Source organism: Mytilus trossulus, chromosome 2, assembly GCF_036588685.1.
Source record: "Mytilus trossulus isolate FHL-02 chromosome 2, PNRI_Mtr1.1.1.hap1, whole genome shotgun sequence".
Taxonomy (NCBI): domain Eukaryota; kingdom Metazoa; phylum Mollusca; class Bivalvia; order Mytilida; family Mytilidae; genus Mytilus; species Mytilus trossulus.
In genome coordinates this window covers 15,709,277-15,727,248 of record NC_086374.1, presented here as the reverse complement: position 1 = coordinate 15,727,248, position 17,972 = coordinate 15,709,277, and the positions used below count along the sequence as shown (strand labels likewise).

The window sequence follows — 17,972 nt, the reverse complement described above, 5'->3', positions numbered from 1 at the left end:
ATGCGCGTCCGTTCGTACTTCAATTTCCTTCATATAATCGTTCATTTATTTGCTTTTCAACTTGTCCTTCCATCCGTAATTATAGGTACTATATCGCACCAAGTATTTGAGTAGTTTTACATCCTCCCTTTAAAAGGTTTAGTGTTGAGAGTTACTGACCAATATATAATTACAAAAAAGCGCAGCTGTGCATCTAATTTATATATATATATTTGTATACATCCGCTTTGAAAAAAGGGGGCTATACTGTTTTACCTCTGTTTGTCCTTCCATCCATCCATCCATCAATCCGTTAGTTCGTCAGTCCGTCCGTCCCATGAATATTTTTCGTCGCATTTTCTCAGGAACTACAATTCAAGGATTTTTGAAATTTGGTTTCAGGGTTTATATATAAGTTAGCTATACTGTGTGATAAATTTTCAGATTCATCTCTCGACAATTTCCTGTTTACCGAACACTTGTATGATTTTACACATGATAGCCAAGTTGAAAATTTTCGTCACATTTTTCTCAGAAACTACAATACAAGGATTTCTGAAATTTGGTTTCAGGGTTAATATAAGTTATCTTTATCGTGTGATGCGTTTTCAGATTCATCACTCGACAACTTCCTGTTTACTGAACACTTGCATATTTTTACACTATTAATATTATCCCTTTGCGGAGGGGTATCATCAGTGAGCAGAATCTCGCAGTTTCACTTGTTTTACTTTTTTTTCACTGGGTCAATACTGTTGTCTACGACTTGTAAATGGTATTATCAACTCAGTATTCAATGCTTCTGTACTGACATAGCATATAACACACCTTGATAAATTAAAAAGTATGAAAAAACTAAAATAAAGCTGGCCTTAGATATATTTGACCTCCACGTTAAGGGGACAACCATTTCATATTCTGGGGGGAAGGGGGCAGGAAGAATTTGAAAATAAAAAACTTAGCCTTGATAATCTAAAAAGTAAATGGTTTGTTCTGTGATAGTTTGAAAATTAAATAACCTGACTTGCAATGTATTAAAAATAAATAACTCAGCACTGGTCTAATCAAACTTGAGTATGAGATGGAACTAGATTCTTCTTAAATTCATCTTTTTTTCCAAAACAAATTCGGGAAAAACTTCTCAAATCTTTTAATACTAAAACAATAAGTATTATTCTAATATACTTGAAATGTCTGAAAACTGGTTTAATTTAACTTGAGGTAAATTGTCTGAGGAACACTTATCTCACTTTTATTCAACAGTGCCGTAACTATCATATTTTTAAAACTTAATTGATATATTATCGGCTTTCAAAATTTTAGGGTTGAGTGTTCCTTATGCTAATGATCTAGAATAGTGCTATTTTCATTTTCCTTATCCACAGACTAAAGTGTTTGAAAATTTCAAAAACCTTTTATTGCAAAGCGCTTCTCTTGTTTTAAGTTTTGATCTGATTCATATAATTGGTGCTTTTTCTTTTTCAAAATATGAACTTTTTAATTTATAACATTGGTCAAAAAGCTTTTTTTCCGAAATACCACCAAAACAATACAGTATATTTCAATGTAACATTTATATAGTTAATTTAGTATATAACGAAATTGAGACCTCCATTTTTCATATATTTAACATAGTTTTACGATCATTTCTGCAAACAAGACAAATACTGATAGGCATTCTACATTAACTTTTCTTAAACCAGGATTTATTTTTAGATATTTTGATTCGAAGGGTTGAATTTGTTTTGAGATGTGCTGTCAGTTTGTATTGTTTTAAATGGAGGTGCTTTATTCTATTGATATTGTAGGCGCTGCAGGTGCCTTTTTTGGAGGGATGGTAGGTGGTATACCTTTTGGTTTGATAGGGGGTAAAATCGCTGGCTTTATTGGTGGTAAGTCTGGGAAAGTAGCTGGATATATCATAGAAAAACATGGAGAAACTGTTGCTAGGAAGGTAGAAAAAGCAATTCGTGATAGCGTTTTCGGAGACAAACCATTCAGCTGGAAAGGCTTTGGAAAAGATCTTGCTACAGGAATACTGAATGATTATTTTCCTGACGATACTTATGCTGGAGAACTAAAAAAAGCTGTGGAACAAATAATGGATCTAAGTAATAAATCATGGGATGACCTGCTTCAGGTATGTTTAACTAATATTTCTTTTGAAACTGATATATATGCTATTGAAATATTTGTTTCTATAAATGCAAACTGAATGACATCATTAGAGGATTATCTTTAAACAAGAATTATACTTCACACGAGTCAATATATATTAAAAATGGTACAGTAACACAAAAAAATCAATACAAAGAATATATGTGATATCAAAAATAATGAACTCAAAAGCAAATTCAAATAGGAAAATCCTTACCAAATATCTAAGTCAAAAGCTCAAACACATAAAAACGAACGAAACACAAATGTCATACTTAGGACTTCGTATGGGCAATTCTGACGTAGACAATGGTGCATTATTAGTTATGAAAGATATAAGGCTTATAGTTTAATACGCCAGACGCGCGTTTCGTCTACAGTAGACTCATCACTGACGCTCAGATCAAATTGGTTAGAAAGTCAAACAAGTATAAATTTGAAGAGCATTTAGGATCCGAAATTTCAAAAAGTTGTGCCAAAACATTGCAGGCTAGCTATTGAACTATATAGTATTTTGGAAAACCTTTATATGTGCATGCTTTTGGAAGGTTGGCTTAATTCGGATGAATCTATTGTATTACTAAAATAGGTTGTTTAATCCTCTTTATCGAATACCTAACAGTTTCCTGTAACCTCCTCAATTTCCCTTTCCTTATTGGTGAAATATTAGGTGACAGTTTTTAAAAGCTTCAAGCAAACAAAACAATCTAAATTTGCAAGTGTGAATGAAGCATGAACATGTAGCATTTGAGGGATAAAATTATTATTTTTCTGAACAATCGTATGATAGATCACACACATTATTCCATATTGGTATTATTTTAGTAGGTTTCTCTTTATGAATTGGTTTTTGAATAAAAAAGCATATTCACCTGAGAAAGTGTTATTCACCGCACTCAACGTCACACGCTTTTACATGCAACGTTGTGGTTAAATGTTTTATGTCAAATTTGTTTTGGTATATGTTATTTATTAAATACATGTTCTTCTCTCGGACTATGGAATAAAACAATTACTGTCTTTTGTTTCGGTAAATAAGGGGTTTAATTGACTTTTGAAAAACTGACATTCACTTCGACTGTCGGCCTCAGTGAATATCAGTTTTTCAAAAGTCAATAAAACCGCATATTTACCTCACCAAAAGACAGTAATTGTATAATATTCGATAATTATAACCTGAACACTCACTATTATTCATTCTAATGCAATTTGGATGTAACATTTTTTTTCATTGGCTAACAGTTGCCGTCAAATCCACAGTTGACCAGGCGTAACTAAGGAGAGACCCGCCATTTTGAATTGATGAATCAACAAATGCTCGATTACTACTTTATAATAAAAAAATAAAACAACACCTACCTCGAATTTGCCGTTTTAACGTAATTTTATCCAAATTTGAAGCGTACAGGTAACGAAATAACCTCCAGTTTGTAGTTTTCGTTTGTATGACGTCACGTTTAGCCATACGTCTTTGTGCCAAAATTATTCATAAAGTTTCGCGGATTTTTTTTTATTTGACAAATTTAGACATTTTTTCAAGTTTTATCGTATTTTTTTTTTTTTGTAATGCATTAGAATCGGAATAACAGTACTGTAGTTGAAGAGTTGCCACCGTCAATTTTGATTTGACGGTCGCAAATCTCCGTTTTACTGTCTCCGCTCCGCGTCGCCAGTAAAACTGCATTTGTGACCGTCAAATCTACAATTGACGGTGTCAACTCTTCAACTACAGTACTGTTATTCCTTGGGTTTTTTTTCCGTTTTTTTTTTATTGTGTTTATAAGTACAATTACACAACATAGCTATGGCTATTCTTCATACCGATACTAATTATAAACCATTATTTACAGGACGCGAAGAATTCTGCATCGAACTTATTGGATAAATTAAAAGATAAAATAGTAGAATGGATAAGTTCATTTGATCCGGTAAGAATCTTTCGTTTATTAATTTAAGTTGTTTTCGTAATGTTGGCCTTGGTCTGGAATTTCACACTGAAATACATATATTTTCCGTTTTGTAGATTCATTCAATCAAAAACTGATCCATCATGTCATAAATTTTTTAAATATTTTTCGACGACATATATGTTGTGGCTTGACATTTCAACCTCTACTGATCTACTTGTATTTGTACTCATTCATAGAAAGAAATAACTTCCTTGCAAAATTCTTTAATTACCTTACAGATATATTAATAATAATGTCTTAGATCTATTTCCATTGTCTTTTTGTTGTCGATTTGTACAAGTACCCGGCCACATCCACTTGTACTTTTGTCCATCTGATGAGTTAAGCCTTTTTCAACTGATTTTTATAGTTCGTTCTTATACTGTACTGTTATACCACTGTCCCAGGTTAGGGGAGGGTTGGGATCCCGCTTACATGTTTAACCCCACCACATTATTTATGTATGTGCCATTCCCAAGTCAGGAGCCTGTAATTCAGTGGTTGTCGTTTGTTTATGTGTTACATATTATTTGTTTTTCGTTAATTTTATTTTTATAGAATTAAGGCGGTTAGTTTTCTCGTTTGAATGGTTTTACATTGTCATATTGAGTCCAATTATAGCTGACTGTGCGGTATGGGCTTTGCTTATTGTTGAAGGCCGTACTGTGACCTAAAGTTGTCAATGTATGTGTCATTTTGGTCTCTTGTGGACAGTTGTCTCATTGGCAATCATACCACATCTGAAATTAATAGTATACGTTCGTCAACTAAAAGGTCTTCTTCATATGCTGATCTTTTTTCTCGACATAAATGAAGTTGACGGAGTTCAAACTAGTCTCCATGAAACGTGCTGATTTTAAATTTTCTAATATTAACTTCTAATTTATTAACAATAATATGTTTCAATTTATGCGTAACACTTTTAAATTTTTTAAAAGCGCTTTTTATAGAAAAAAATGCTCCGAAAAAGTAATGTGAAAAAAAAACTCTTATATCGAAAACTAACTGACAACGGCTTAAAAAGAAAAAGAGAAACTGAGAAATAATAGTACACAAGACACAACATACGAAACTAAAGGCTAAGCAAAAACAAAGCCTTCCAAAAATGGGGGTGATTTTAGGTTCTCCGGAAAGGTAAGCAAATCCTGCTCTACATGCGACTGTTATTTTACCGATTGTGACATTGCGACATGGCGTGTTCATAGGTATTTGAAATTTAAACGAATAATACGGCCTGATGTATGTACAAAATTATTAAAGAATTACAAATATAATATTCAGCAACAAACGACAAATAAAACTGAGAATGGAAATAGAGAATGTGTCAAAGAGACAACAACCCGACCAAATCAAAAAAACAACAGCAGAAGGTCACCAACAGGTCTTCAATGTAGCGAGAAATTCCCGCACCCGGAGGCGTCCTTCAGTTGGCCCCTAAACAAATATATACTAGTTCAGTGATAATGAACGCCATACTAATTTCCAAATTGTATACAAGAAACTGAAATTACAGGCATGTGGCGGGATTAAACTAGTATGAAGGCGACAACTGGACAACCATAAACATTAGTTGAAAGGGCCTAACTCATGTTAGATGAATCAGCAATACATATAACAAAAACACGGAGTGGACGTTGCAGGATACTTATAAATCCACACAACAAAAAGACACTAATAACAGATCTTAGAGTACATGATGCAATTACTGAATTTAGTACAAAGCCAATAAAAACGAATACATATAATACAAATAATCATGCTTCTAAAACAAAAAGGTTATTTTGAACTGCTGACCATAATCTTCTCTTATACTCGAACAACTTGAAGTGCTAGTCTGGCATCAAGAAAAATGTCAGTAACTTTAATGAGATTAATGCGAGATATTTGTAAATGATAGAAACAGTAAATTAAGAATAAAATTGAGAAAGGAACTGGTGAATATGTCAAAGCGACAACCACCCTACCATAGAGCAGACAACAGCCGAAGGCAACCAATGGGTCTTCAATGTAGCGAGAATTCCCACACCCGTAGGTGTCCTTCAGCTGGCCCCTAAAAATATGCATAATAGTACAGTGATAATAGACGTCATACTAAACTCCGAATTATACACAAGAAACTAAAATTTAAAATCATACAAGACTAACAAAGGCCAGAGGCTCCTGACTTGGGACAGGCACAAAATTGCGGCGGGGTTAAACATGTTTATGAGATCTCAACCCTCCCCCTATCCCTCTAGCCAATGTAGAAAAGTAAAAGAATAACAATACGCACATTAAAATTCAGTTCAAGAGAAGTCCGAGTCCGATGTCAAAAGATGTAACAAAAGAAAATAAATAAAATGACAATAATACATAAATAACAACAGACTACTAGCAGTTAACTGACATGCCAGCTCCAGACCTCAATTAAAAACTGATTGAAAGATTATGTCTTTATCATATGAATATCAGGTACAATCCCTCCCGTTAGGGGTTTAGTATCATACTATCATAAAATATATGAGAAGAACATAACCCGTGTCATGCCAACAACTGTTTTTTTAGAAATAAATGTGTTTAGTTCCAATGCAAAGACCCTATCAGTGAATCAATATTAAAGCCAAAATATGCAATCTTAAATGACCTGACAACAGTATCGTAACTATATCCCCTTCTAATAAGTCTATTTAAAGGTTTTGTTAGTTTCTGAGGAGAATACTGACATTTTTGTGCTTTATAAAGAATATTTCCATAAAAAATTGGATGTGAAATACCTGAACGTATAAGATGTCTGCATTTTGAGTTATATTTACGAATTATTTCCTTATACCGGTGATAAAATTTAGTAAATGTTTAGACCAGTTTGTGATATCGAAAACCCTGGTGTAATAATTTTTCAGTAATACATAAATTTCTCTCGCTAAAATCTAATACGTTGTTACATACACGAGCGAATCGTACAAGAATGAATACTATATATATATTTTTTTTTTACAGATGTCATTTTGTAAATACGTTGCTTAGAGTGTTTTGATAAATATAATATATCAGTATATTAATGTACTTTTTTTTTTGGCAGAATGACATCATTGGACCTTTAGGATATGGTGCTGCACGTTTCATTCAAAAGGATACTACAATGAGTATAAAAATTCGATTTGAAAATGTCGCTAACGCAACAGCTCCAGCACAGAGAGTTTTCGTAATTTATGAATTCGATAAATCCATAGATATGAGGACGTTCAAATTGGGAAACTTTGGTTTCGGAAATTTCAATCACGAATTAAAAGAACGAACACATTTTCAGGTAATTATTAAAAAAATCAATAACTTATGATTTCAAAAAGTTTTACGTTTTTCATTCAATTATTATTGGTGTCTCCAAAAGCAAGAATTGAAACAAAAGTATAAAAGTTATGATTATGTAGTAGACTTTGATTTTTAGATTTTGATCATCCTCATTTTTAAATTCCATATTATACATTATCTAATATCAGTACAACGCTGAAATTTTTCTGTTTCAATAACAATGTCAGACAGCTAGATGAATATACTCAAAAGAAGATGAACATAAATAAACTCATCATAAATACCAGGACTAAATTTAGTATATACACCAGACGCGTGTTTCGTCTAAAAAAGACTCATCAGTGACGCTCGAATCTCAAAAAGTTTAACATTAGATTGAAATCGACGTATGATACGTATCGAACTAAATTATGTTGGCTGCTTTCTAAGCTTTGTGAGGTATTTTTATATATTATTGTATGCTTATTGTGAATTCCCTTGTCAAAATCGGTATCACAGGCTAAATAACTATCAATTTACATCATGTTTCAATTACTTAGGTTTCTGTAAATTTGACTGAAATATATGATGGTTTGTTTGTTCGCGTTCGAGGTGGATTGGATATATTGAAAAAGAGAGTTACTTGGGAGTTTCAAACCGTTGAGGCCAGTACAGGTATACATTTAACGAATGAAGTTATGTTGCTTTAATTATAAAAAAAACTAAAATCACAAAAGTTCTAAACTCCGCGAAAAATTCAAAACGGAAAGTCCCTAATCAAATGAATAAACACATCAAACGAATGGACAGCCACTGTTATATTCCTGACTTGGTATAGACATTTTCAATTGTAGAAAATGGTGAATTGAACCTGTTGTTATAGCGCTAAACCTATCACTTGTATGACAGTTGCATCAAATTTCATTATGTTTACAACGATGCGTGAACACAACAGACTTTTAAAAATAGATAAAATTGTTAAAAAAAGGGGTACATCAGTTATCACTGTGTCACAATCTCAATAATAACAAAAAAACAAAAACAAATATTTAACAAAGAAGAACATATAGCATCTATCAAGTTTTTTTTCATAAATGATCTTTCTAAGGCCTCATACAGCAACTAATTACTAAGGCATGTTCAAATATATAAAAACTGTCGCTATCTGCTTTTAGTTTTACAAAAAGATTAGCAAGATATCAAATATAAAAAAGAAGATGTGGTATGATTGCCAATGAGACAACTGTTCACAAGAGACCAAAATGACACAAAAAATAACAACTATAGGTCACCGTACGGCCTTCAACAATAAGCAAACCCATACGGCATAGTCAGCTTCGAAATGACCATTTTTAATAGTAAACCATATTTTGATTTGAGTGACACTGATAAGTCTTATGTAAACGAAAAGCGCGTCTGGAGTATTAAGTTAAAATCATGCTACCTTTAATAACTATTTATAGGGTATGATATAATTGTATAAACAAATCAGATAGAAGTAAGGTTCATAAAGTTAACATTTAGACTGATAATTTGACAAACTTGTTATATAAGCAAAGTATTTCAGGGAAATATTTTGTCATTTAATGTATGAACACTTCAGCACTAGTGCTATTTATTTTCATTTGTTCATTCGTTTTCTTTTCCTATTACTTCTACAACCATATAAATGTTTTCTCGTTTGTCTCATCAAGCTTAATTTGACACTATATAAAGCGAATCTAAAGAAATGATCCCTGTCCCCTGCCATTTGAGAATATTCAAATATATTTTGATAAGTTTATATCCGAACTGATAAACCATAAAGTTTTAAATAATCATTTCCCACGCAACGCATTTTTTGACTCATTCGTTTGTCTGTCCGTTCGTCTGTCCTATTCTTGTCTTCGCAACTCACCTGAAATCACACAATATAATTTCATGAAACCTTTTAGATAATATGGGCTGGAAATACTATGTAGATGTGCATATTGACAGAACATTTAGATTTTAAGAAGTTACGGCCCTTTCAACCTATTTGCCCACTAAGGTTCTTCAATTTGCCATGCTAATATTGATTGATTTTTATATCGGGTAGGTTTCCGCACTTAATGTAATTTTTTGAATTTATGATATTTTCAAAATATGTTGATTTCGTTTTTGCGATGTCGTTACAGCATTCTGTTTTCTTTTTATTCTTATGTTAAACATAATAAAACTATAGTATGAAGAGTGTTTACAGATTTTACATGTTTTACTTAGGTCTTTCTCCGAGTGATCCACGTAAAGGATTTCTCCCACCAAACAATGGGACCGATGGACAAGGATATGTTACGTTTTCTGTCAAACCAAAGACAGATGTTAGAACCTTGACAAGAATTGATTTAGAAGCATCTATTTATTTCGACCAGAACGAACCGATTGATACACCATTGATTTTCAACACGGTAAGAAATTATTCAGAGATATTCGTTCATCAACTTAGAATTTGTATTCTTACTTTCAATACTTATAAATGTTTTAAACTCAGTTTTACTCCATAACCAATACGACATCAAATAACTAAAATTCTACATACAAAGAGGCAATACATTAAATAGAAACCATCCACACAGAATATTATCAACTATTTTTGTTTGACTTCTTACATTTTTCTGTACAGCATGTTTTTCATTTATATTTCAAATGAGTGATTTAATGTGTATACATATATATAAATATGAATTGTAAAATATACTTATATGAAAAAGTTATATAACAAAAGTACCAACTCCTAGTGAAATTCAAAACAAAAGGTCCCCAACTGGCAAAAATCAAAACATCACTCGAATGGATAACAATTGTTACATTCATAACTTGGTGCGGGCATTGTCTAGTGGAGATAATGGGGAATTAAACCTGGTTTTATGACAAGCTAAACCTCTCACTTGTATGAAAATTGCACAAAATTCCTTCATATTGATAAAGATGTGTGAAAAAAAGGAGTACAGCAGTCATCATTGTGTTATACTCTTAATCACTATAAAAACAAACAAAGAAAAACAAAAAAGCACATAGACAACGCACATTAGCAAAAACGAAAGACAAAAATACACACCTTGACCATAGCTCAATAAAGCAATGACGAGATGTAAAAAACCGGGCCACGACAAAAGGATATAACCAAAAATAGACTGAACAAGAAAAGTATTAATTTACAACGAAAACTAAAAGAATAATACAACATGTTATTAAGATGATAAACAATGTCAGTTCTTACAATTATATAAGTTCAACTTCTTTTCGTGTATCACATGCTGTGTTGGGCTTGTCTTCACTTAGGACCTTTCGAAGATGTTCAAGTTGAATTATGTTTAGATCCTCAGTAATAACATGACCAGAGGGGCTGTTGATAAAAAAAGAGGGACGAAAGATACCAAAGGGACAGTCAAACTCATAAATCGAAAATAAACTGACACACCATGGCTAAAAATGAAAAAGAAAACAATTAAACAATAGTACACATGACACAACATAGAAAACTAAAGAATAAACAACACGAACCCCACCAAAAACTAGGGGTGATCTCAGGTGTTCCGGAAGGGTAAAGAGATCCTGCTCCACATGTGGCACCCGTCGTGTTGCTTATGTGATAACAAATCCGGTAAATAGTCTAATTCGGTAGGTCACATTCATGATAGGGAAGGGGATTGTAGTTACGACGTAAGGACCATATCCGATGGATTATGTGAAACGGTTATTCCTGTCAACCAACTCGTGATGGCGTCCGTAAAATTTACGAAGGGATGATTTTAACTTCACCATTTGGAACTCTTGGTTTAATATAAGGCGAGTGGGAACAGTCACTTGTCAGAGTTTTTTTTATGTATTATTCTAAATCAAGGTTGTGCAATGCTTGCTCATAGTTAAATAATTTAGGTGCAATTGTTTTCTTGTAATTGTAGAATACAATGGGAACAGACTTATTTTGAAAATAAAGTGCTTTTATTGGTAAACTGGACATGTAAAGATTCCAATCTTATTGATTTTAAAATAAGTAGATGCAAATGAAACAACTCTCCATTAGTGACCAAATGAGGTAGAAGATCACTACTACATGTCACAGAATGGCCTTCAAAAATGAGCCAAAACCAATATGAATGTTACAGACATCGAACTTCCTATTTGTCATGTGATGTAAAACTTTTTAATACAGTTATTGACAAGTTTTGAGCTTTTAGGTGGCAGTTACATTACGTAAGTCAGTCGTAACCCTGATAAACCCTGTCTTTTGTAATATCTTCTGGTTTTGTAGTTTATATATTTTGTCGGGTAGTTTATAACAGATGGCTTTTGACGTCTTTAGACGAACAGTTTTATTATGTGCATGGTGGCCTTCGACTGTTGTCTACTCTTTGGTCAGGTTTTTGTCTCTTTGACACATTCCAAATGTTCATTCTCAATCTTATTAAACAGATAGACGATTCTCCTCCTGACATTAATGGCTCTGTTGTCCAGGAAATGTTGAGCTCGGAAATTTTGGCAGTAGCAATTTCTTATCATGATATAGGATCTGGATTTCAATCTACAGACGTCCTACTGAAATCGGGTTTGATTATTTTTATTTTTACATAATTTGCAATTGTATTCACAGAGTATTGAAAACTCTGTACCTCTAATACGTGTATTTATTTACAAAAAAAAAGAAATTGAAATGTTGTTTAATTTGATTAAAAGAAATGGTTAATTTAAACATTTGGAAAACATTGATCTTTCCTTCAAGACGTTGGCAAAACAGCTGCTTTTAATCAACTTTTTATAAAAAGTTAAATAAAAAAAAATACAAGGAAAATTGAAAGCCGAACATCTGTATTCAAATGTCAAATTCAACAGCACAAACACATGAAATGACTTAGTACAGGCTGTTTTTGTGTAGAAACTAGTTGCTTAACCCTTTCGAAAATCTCTCACGTGTATGATATTTTTATTATGTTGACAAATGGGACAACAATGTGTGATCAAATCAAACATACAGAACATGTAAAAATGTCAAAATTTAGGGTATGTTAATAAACTTTGTGATGTATCTTCATCGCGTTGAAAACAAACAAATATGTCAACAAAGAGAACCAAAATGGTATATAGACACACCAAGGACATAACAAAATGGAAGACAAGACAAAAAAGTTCACTTTAACACGTAGATGAGATGACAAACAACGGTAGTACCAAGACTCTTTACATCAAGACCATCATGTTTTATTTGGGAAATTGATATGAACTATATATCAACAAGGTGTTGGTATCGTCTAAAGAAAATGATGCTGGTTGCTCAAATTTCTACTTAAACACTATTGACGTATACATGATCAAGAGTCACCCGTAAGACGGAATAAGATACAAATGTTTTTGAAATTACTTTGAGTAAAAAGAACATATCCTTGTGCATAAACCTGGCCACAGAAAACTATTAAGACTGTTCGTTTTATAAAATAAAATACATATATACATCAACTATCTACCATTCAAATTACGAATATTAGTAAAAAAAAGGGGGCAATCAAAATTACACTGATGTGTAGTTTTTGATCAATAAAACTACCATGGGGAAAAAAGTTCTAACAATTGTCCAATAAGTAAAGATTTCTCATCAGGTCACTGTTGTAACTTTAGATATAGGCAATAATAGTTTACCGATATTCAAATTTCACAAATCAATTGATATGAAACAAATGAAGAAAACAAAGTAAAAACTAAGAGAATATGAAAGAGAATTTTACTTTTTTGTAGAAAATGGCTATGAGACATTACTGACTGGAATAACCGAAGATGTCATACAGATACCATTACCTCCTGGTGAGGAATATCAACTTTTATTTAGTCCTGTGGATTTTACTGACAACCGACCTGGTCTCGAAAGTATCAGAGAAACGAATACTATTCATGTACACTTTCCAAGAGTACCAGGTATTGTCATTTTCTGTTTATCTTGAGTTAATAGATTACAAAAATATTTCATTTCCACGAAATGAAGCCTCCTATATTTCTTGTGAAACGGTATCATTTGTGTATCATCCTGAGGCATGGAATTTTGTAAATCGAAGGTATGATCTTGCGACTTCAAAAATTATAAAAAAAAGATATAATAAATATACCTAACAATTTCCCTCAGAGACATTGGCTTGCATATTATTTATTTATCTCGTAAATATTTGCATTAAGGTATAAACTCCGTGTTTTACAGAAAATTTGCTCAAACAATTAGTTGACAAATATGTTTTTAAGAAAAAAAAAAAATTTCGTTTTCTCGAACGAAAGCGCCATAAGTTTTTTTTTTAATGCTCTGTACAGGTCGAGTCATTTAGGAAAGCTGATCACATCTACTAAATCTGTTCAACTAAGACCAGTTATGTCGTTTGCAATTTTGTTTGTGATGTGCTTCCTCGTGATTCACGTCTACAGTGGTTGATGTGGTAACGGCTCGGTGATGTAGATGTAATACACAAATAAAGCGATCTTGTCCAGGAATCATTGTAGAAGGTCTTCTACTAATCCGACAACTATAATTTTGAACCTGTTCTACAGCCGAGAACATGTGCTCTAGTTAAATTAATGTTTAGAGTTTGTGTAACATCGTGTTATATCTTTTTCGGCTTGGATACGACTGATAACGATATTTCGAGTGATGGGGTCCAACCTAGGTACGGAATAATTTCAACCTGATGATATATAGAAGGCAGGCTTCAAACATTGCCCTTTTATTGCCTTTTTGTGCCTTGAGCTAGAGAACTAAATCTAATGAACATGCATTTAAAAAGTTATCACTTAACTTTAAAAGGTTGACTATAAAAATTGTCATTTAAAGGTGTGTTTTTTTTAACTAAATGCAAATGTTTTGACAGTTGTCTAACCCTATATACATCTTCTTCGACATAGCGCTGGTAGTGTACAAAAATAAAAACAAAAAAATACCGAAGTCCAAGGAATATTTAAAATGAAAAATCATTTGTTCAACGTCAAAATCATCATCATCTGAATAGAAAGAAACTGTCATATTCCTGACTTGGTACATGCATTTTCCAATGTGATAAATAGTGGATTTAACCTGGTTCATATAGCCTCCTTGTAAACTTCTCACTTGTATGGCAGTCGTATATTATTCCATTATATTGACAACAATGTATGATCAAAACAAACAGGAGTAATAGGTAAAACTTTCAAAAATAGCAGTAAATAGTGTGTTATTATCTAAAAACAAATAACTAGCTATTTCAACAAAGAAAAACAAAATGGCATGTACTAGTACACACTCTAACGAAAAAGTACATGAGCGAAAATGGAAAAAAAACACTATCATCAACCATCGTATTGTACAAAGCGTGAGTTGTTTTAATGCTGAAACAGTGTATTTCATAAAATGACATTGTCAAAATGTGTTTTTGGACTAGCGTTTAAAAATAATGCTCTTTTCTTGGTCTTATTAAACATTTAGAATAAACACGTAAAACGCTTTGTGCATTTAATTTGTTTGAAAATCTGTTAGTTATAAGAACCTTACTGAATTTGGAATTAGTAGCTGCTGGAGCATTTAATTAATGTATGTTCTTTAAAAAAAGAAAACAAAACATGTTTTTCGTACTATACATGGTTTAAAATGTAATTCATTATAAAGACGAAAGATAAGAATTTACAAGAACCGCGAAATGTACTGATCGCAATATAAAAATTTGGTACATGATTAAAAAAAACCGCACATGGTTGGTCATAGTGTAAATTAACACTTTTCAATTTTTAAGACTAGATTATTTACTCAAGGTTTTTTGTTAAATTTAGGTATTTGTATTGACAAGAACAATTGTTCTGGAAATGGAAACTGTACAAGCAACAATAATTGTGTCTGTGACTTTGGATTCTATGGTTCCGAATGCAGCGAAGGTAACTATTTATAAACAAAAATTCAAAATATTATTTCTTTGCATTTTTTTTTTACTGTAATTTAATAAAATACTATTGTTTATATTATTAGCTCGTGTTTTATTCATTTTAAAGTCTTACTGTTTTGAATTAAATATAAGTTGAATGCGTAATCCTTTTTATGCACTGTCTTTATGACCGTCCGAAACAAATTGTTTGTATAATGTGTGTCATTGTTTAATTCAAAAGAGACTACCGGGCTGTTGATATAAGGAAGAGGTAGATGCCTATTGAATTTAAGATTTGAAATTTAAGTTCATTGTTTTTCAAAATAAGAATGTTTAGAAAACATAGTTCCAAGAACTTGATTTAATTTTCCCATTTTTGATTTTAATGCAAGTGATACAGACTGAAGGTAATGACAACTATTTATTTAAGTCAACATCTTTGTTGAGGACTATAATATCCTTTCTCAATTTTATAATGCGACAAATTAATATCATATGCAAAAACTTCGAATATTTGATTCGTATCTTATTATGTGATTATAACCGTTAAAATGTATCACTTTTTTATTTCCGCATTTGCAGATACACCACCAGTTGAACCACCAATAATTGATGCTCGAGATGCCCAGGGATTTGAAGATTCAGAAATAACAATATATATGTCAGCAAAAGTAACAAATGGAACACCATTCGATAGCTTCAAGTTATACATCATGAATTTACCTGAAAATTCGACATTTGCATTTGGACATTTGGTTGATTATCGTTGGGAATTGGATTTTAGTGATTTCGGAAATATAAGTTTTATGCCACCAAGGGATATATCTGGAAATTTTACATTTCATGTCCTTGCTGAGTTGGTACAAGGTTCCCGAAACTCTACGAGAAATAGTTTCATTTCCGTTCTTATCGAACCTATTCTTGATGGTGTTGACATGCGAACTAGAGTTGATTGCTTTAGCATGGAGAATAATTATGCCAATTTATATATAAATGCACCTTTAAAAGACAAAGATAGTTCAGAGACGCTTGAAGTTAGCATAACGGTTCCTGAAAACTTTAACTTGAGTTTAGGACAAGAAACTAATACTGGAACATTTGTACTGTCGTCTACGGATATATCAAATACAATTGAAGTATTTGGGGGAAATATGTCGGAGGTTGAGCACTTCAATATAACAATAGTTGCGATAGTTGTGGAGAATGGAACATCGCTGCAAAAGTCTTACAGTGATACTGTTATTGTCGAGAAATGTACAGGTAGGATTTTTATCAAATAAAGGCAACAGTATGATACTGCTGTTCAAAACTCGTAAATCCATGGACAAAGAAACAAAATCGGGGCAACAAACCAAAATCAAGGGATACGCATTAAATATAAGAGGAGAACAACGACACAATATTAAAATTTAACACACACAGAAACAGACTATGCATTAAATAAAATCCTTTGAGAATAATAAATATAACATCAAAACAAAATACATGTATTTGGGATAAATAAGTTCCGTGACACGTCTTATAGTGTGAATTCACACTAAAAAAATAAGAAAAAACAAACGACACAACTTTAACACACACAGAAACGAACTATAATATAAAATTGGCCATATTCCTGACTTGGCAAGGTCAGATTCAATATTGCGGATCTTTTATTTACACCATTTAGTAGTCATTTCCTTGATCTATTTACGGTAGTTAATGTTTTTTCTGTGCAGATAACTTAGAAATTAGACAAAAATTCATGACAATAACTTGATTTTATATTGTTGATCATTTTTTGTTAACAGTTCTCTGTTTCTTTTTATGTTTTTGCGCAAACTCAAAAGAGGGTGAACAAATCCTTATTTAAGGGAAACCACTCCTATGAAGAGTGACAGTCTACTAAAAAAATATCGATAAAATTTGACTTGTTTGTGGATCTTGTTTTGCTGAAAATTTTGTTACTTAAATTTTCTATCCATCTTTTACAATTCTCTTTTTTAAGACAAAATGCAAAAAAATTATAAAAATTGACAGTAAAGGACAAAACTCCAATATAGAGTTGATGCAAAATTTTAGTCATATTGTCTTACATTAAGAACTTGTTTTGCTGATAATTTGTTCCTATATAAGTTTCTATCTTTCTTTTATAATTATTACGATATAAGGCAAAAATGCAAATATTAGTAAAAATCATAAACAAAGGGCAATAACCATAATTACGAATACAGATATGGACAATGCAATACTTCCTGTCATGCTGATAATTTTTGCACCTTAAAGTTTCTCTATATCTATTATGGTTTTCGAGATAAAAAACAGAAATTTCAAATTTAAAGGCTATAACTCCTGTAGGTTGCACTTTTGTAATACAGCTGTTTCACAAACTTCGCCTCTTTCAGGAAGATTTATCATATACATAGATATTTCATATTGTTTACGCAACCAGTCCCAGATATGATCTCTATATTTCATCTCATATAGACATATCTTGGTTAAAAGTAAAATCACAAAAATACTGAACTTAGAGGAAAATCAATTCGGAAAGTCCATAATCACATGGCAAAATCAAATAACAAAACGTATCAAAAACGAATGGACAAGAACTGTCATATTCCTGACTTGGTAAAGTTAAATTATAAATAAACATAATGCGCGACCTCATTTAAATCTGAGTAAGGCAAAACAATGAAGGTAGTGTTACTTCAGAAGTTTAGTATAAGTTTTAACTCTTAAGAGTTCGGGATATATAAATGTT

The 17,972-nt window shown here is 31.9% G+C and overlaps 1 protein-coding gene across 2 annotated transcripts in view; it reads left to right on the top strand.

Annotated features, from left to right (window-relative positions):
• Positions 1-17,972, top strand: part of LOC134706588 (uncharacterized) — a 42,748-nt gene that overhangs the window by 11,038 nt on the left and 13,738 nt on the right. For both annotated transcript variants that reach the window (XM_063565652.1, XM_063565651.1), the window contains exons 5-13: positions 1,788-2,119; positions 3,987-4,064; positions 7,144-7,371; positions 7,913-8,027; positions 9,594-9,778; positions 11,787-11,919; positions 13,101-13,277; positions 15,144-15,245; positions 15,815-16,492. In XM_063565652.1, the coding sequence (XP_063421722.1) occupies positions 1,788-2,119; positions 3,987-4,064; positions 7,144-7,371; positions 7,913-8,027; positions 9,594-9,778; positions 11,787-11,919; positions 13,101-13,277; positions 15,144-15,245; positions 15,815-16,492 (2,028 nt within the window). The remainder of the gene's footprint in view (positions 1-1,787; positions 2,120-3,986; positions 4,065-7,143; positions 7,372-7,912; positions 8,028-9,593; positions 9,779-11,786; positions 11,920-13,100; positions 13,278-15,143; positions 15,246-15,814; positions 16,493-17,972) is intronic.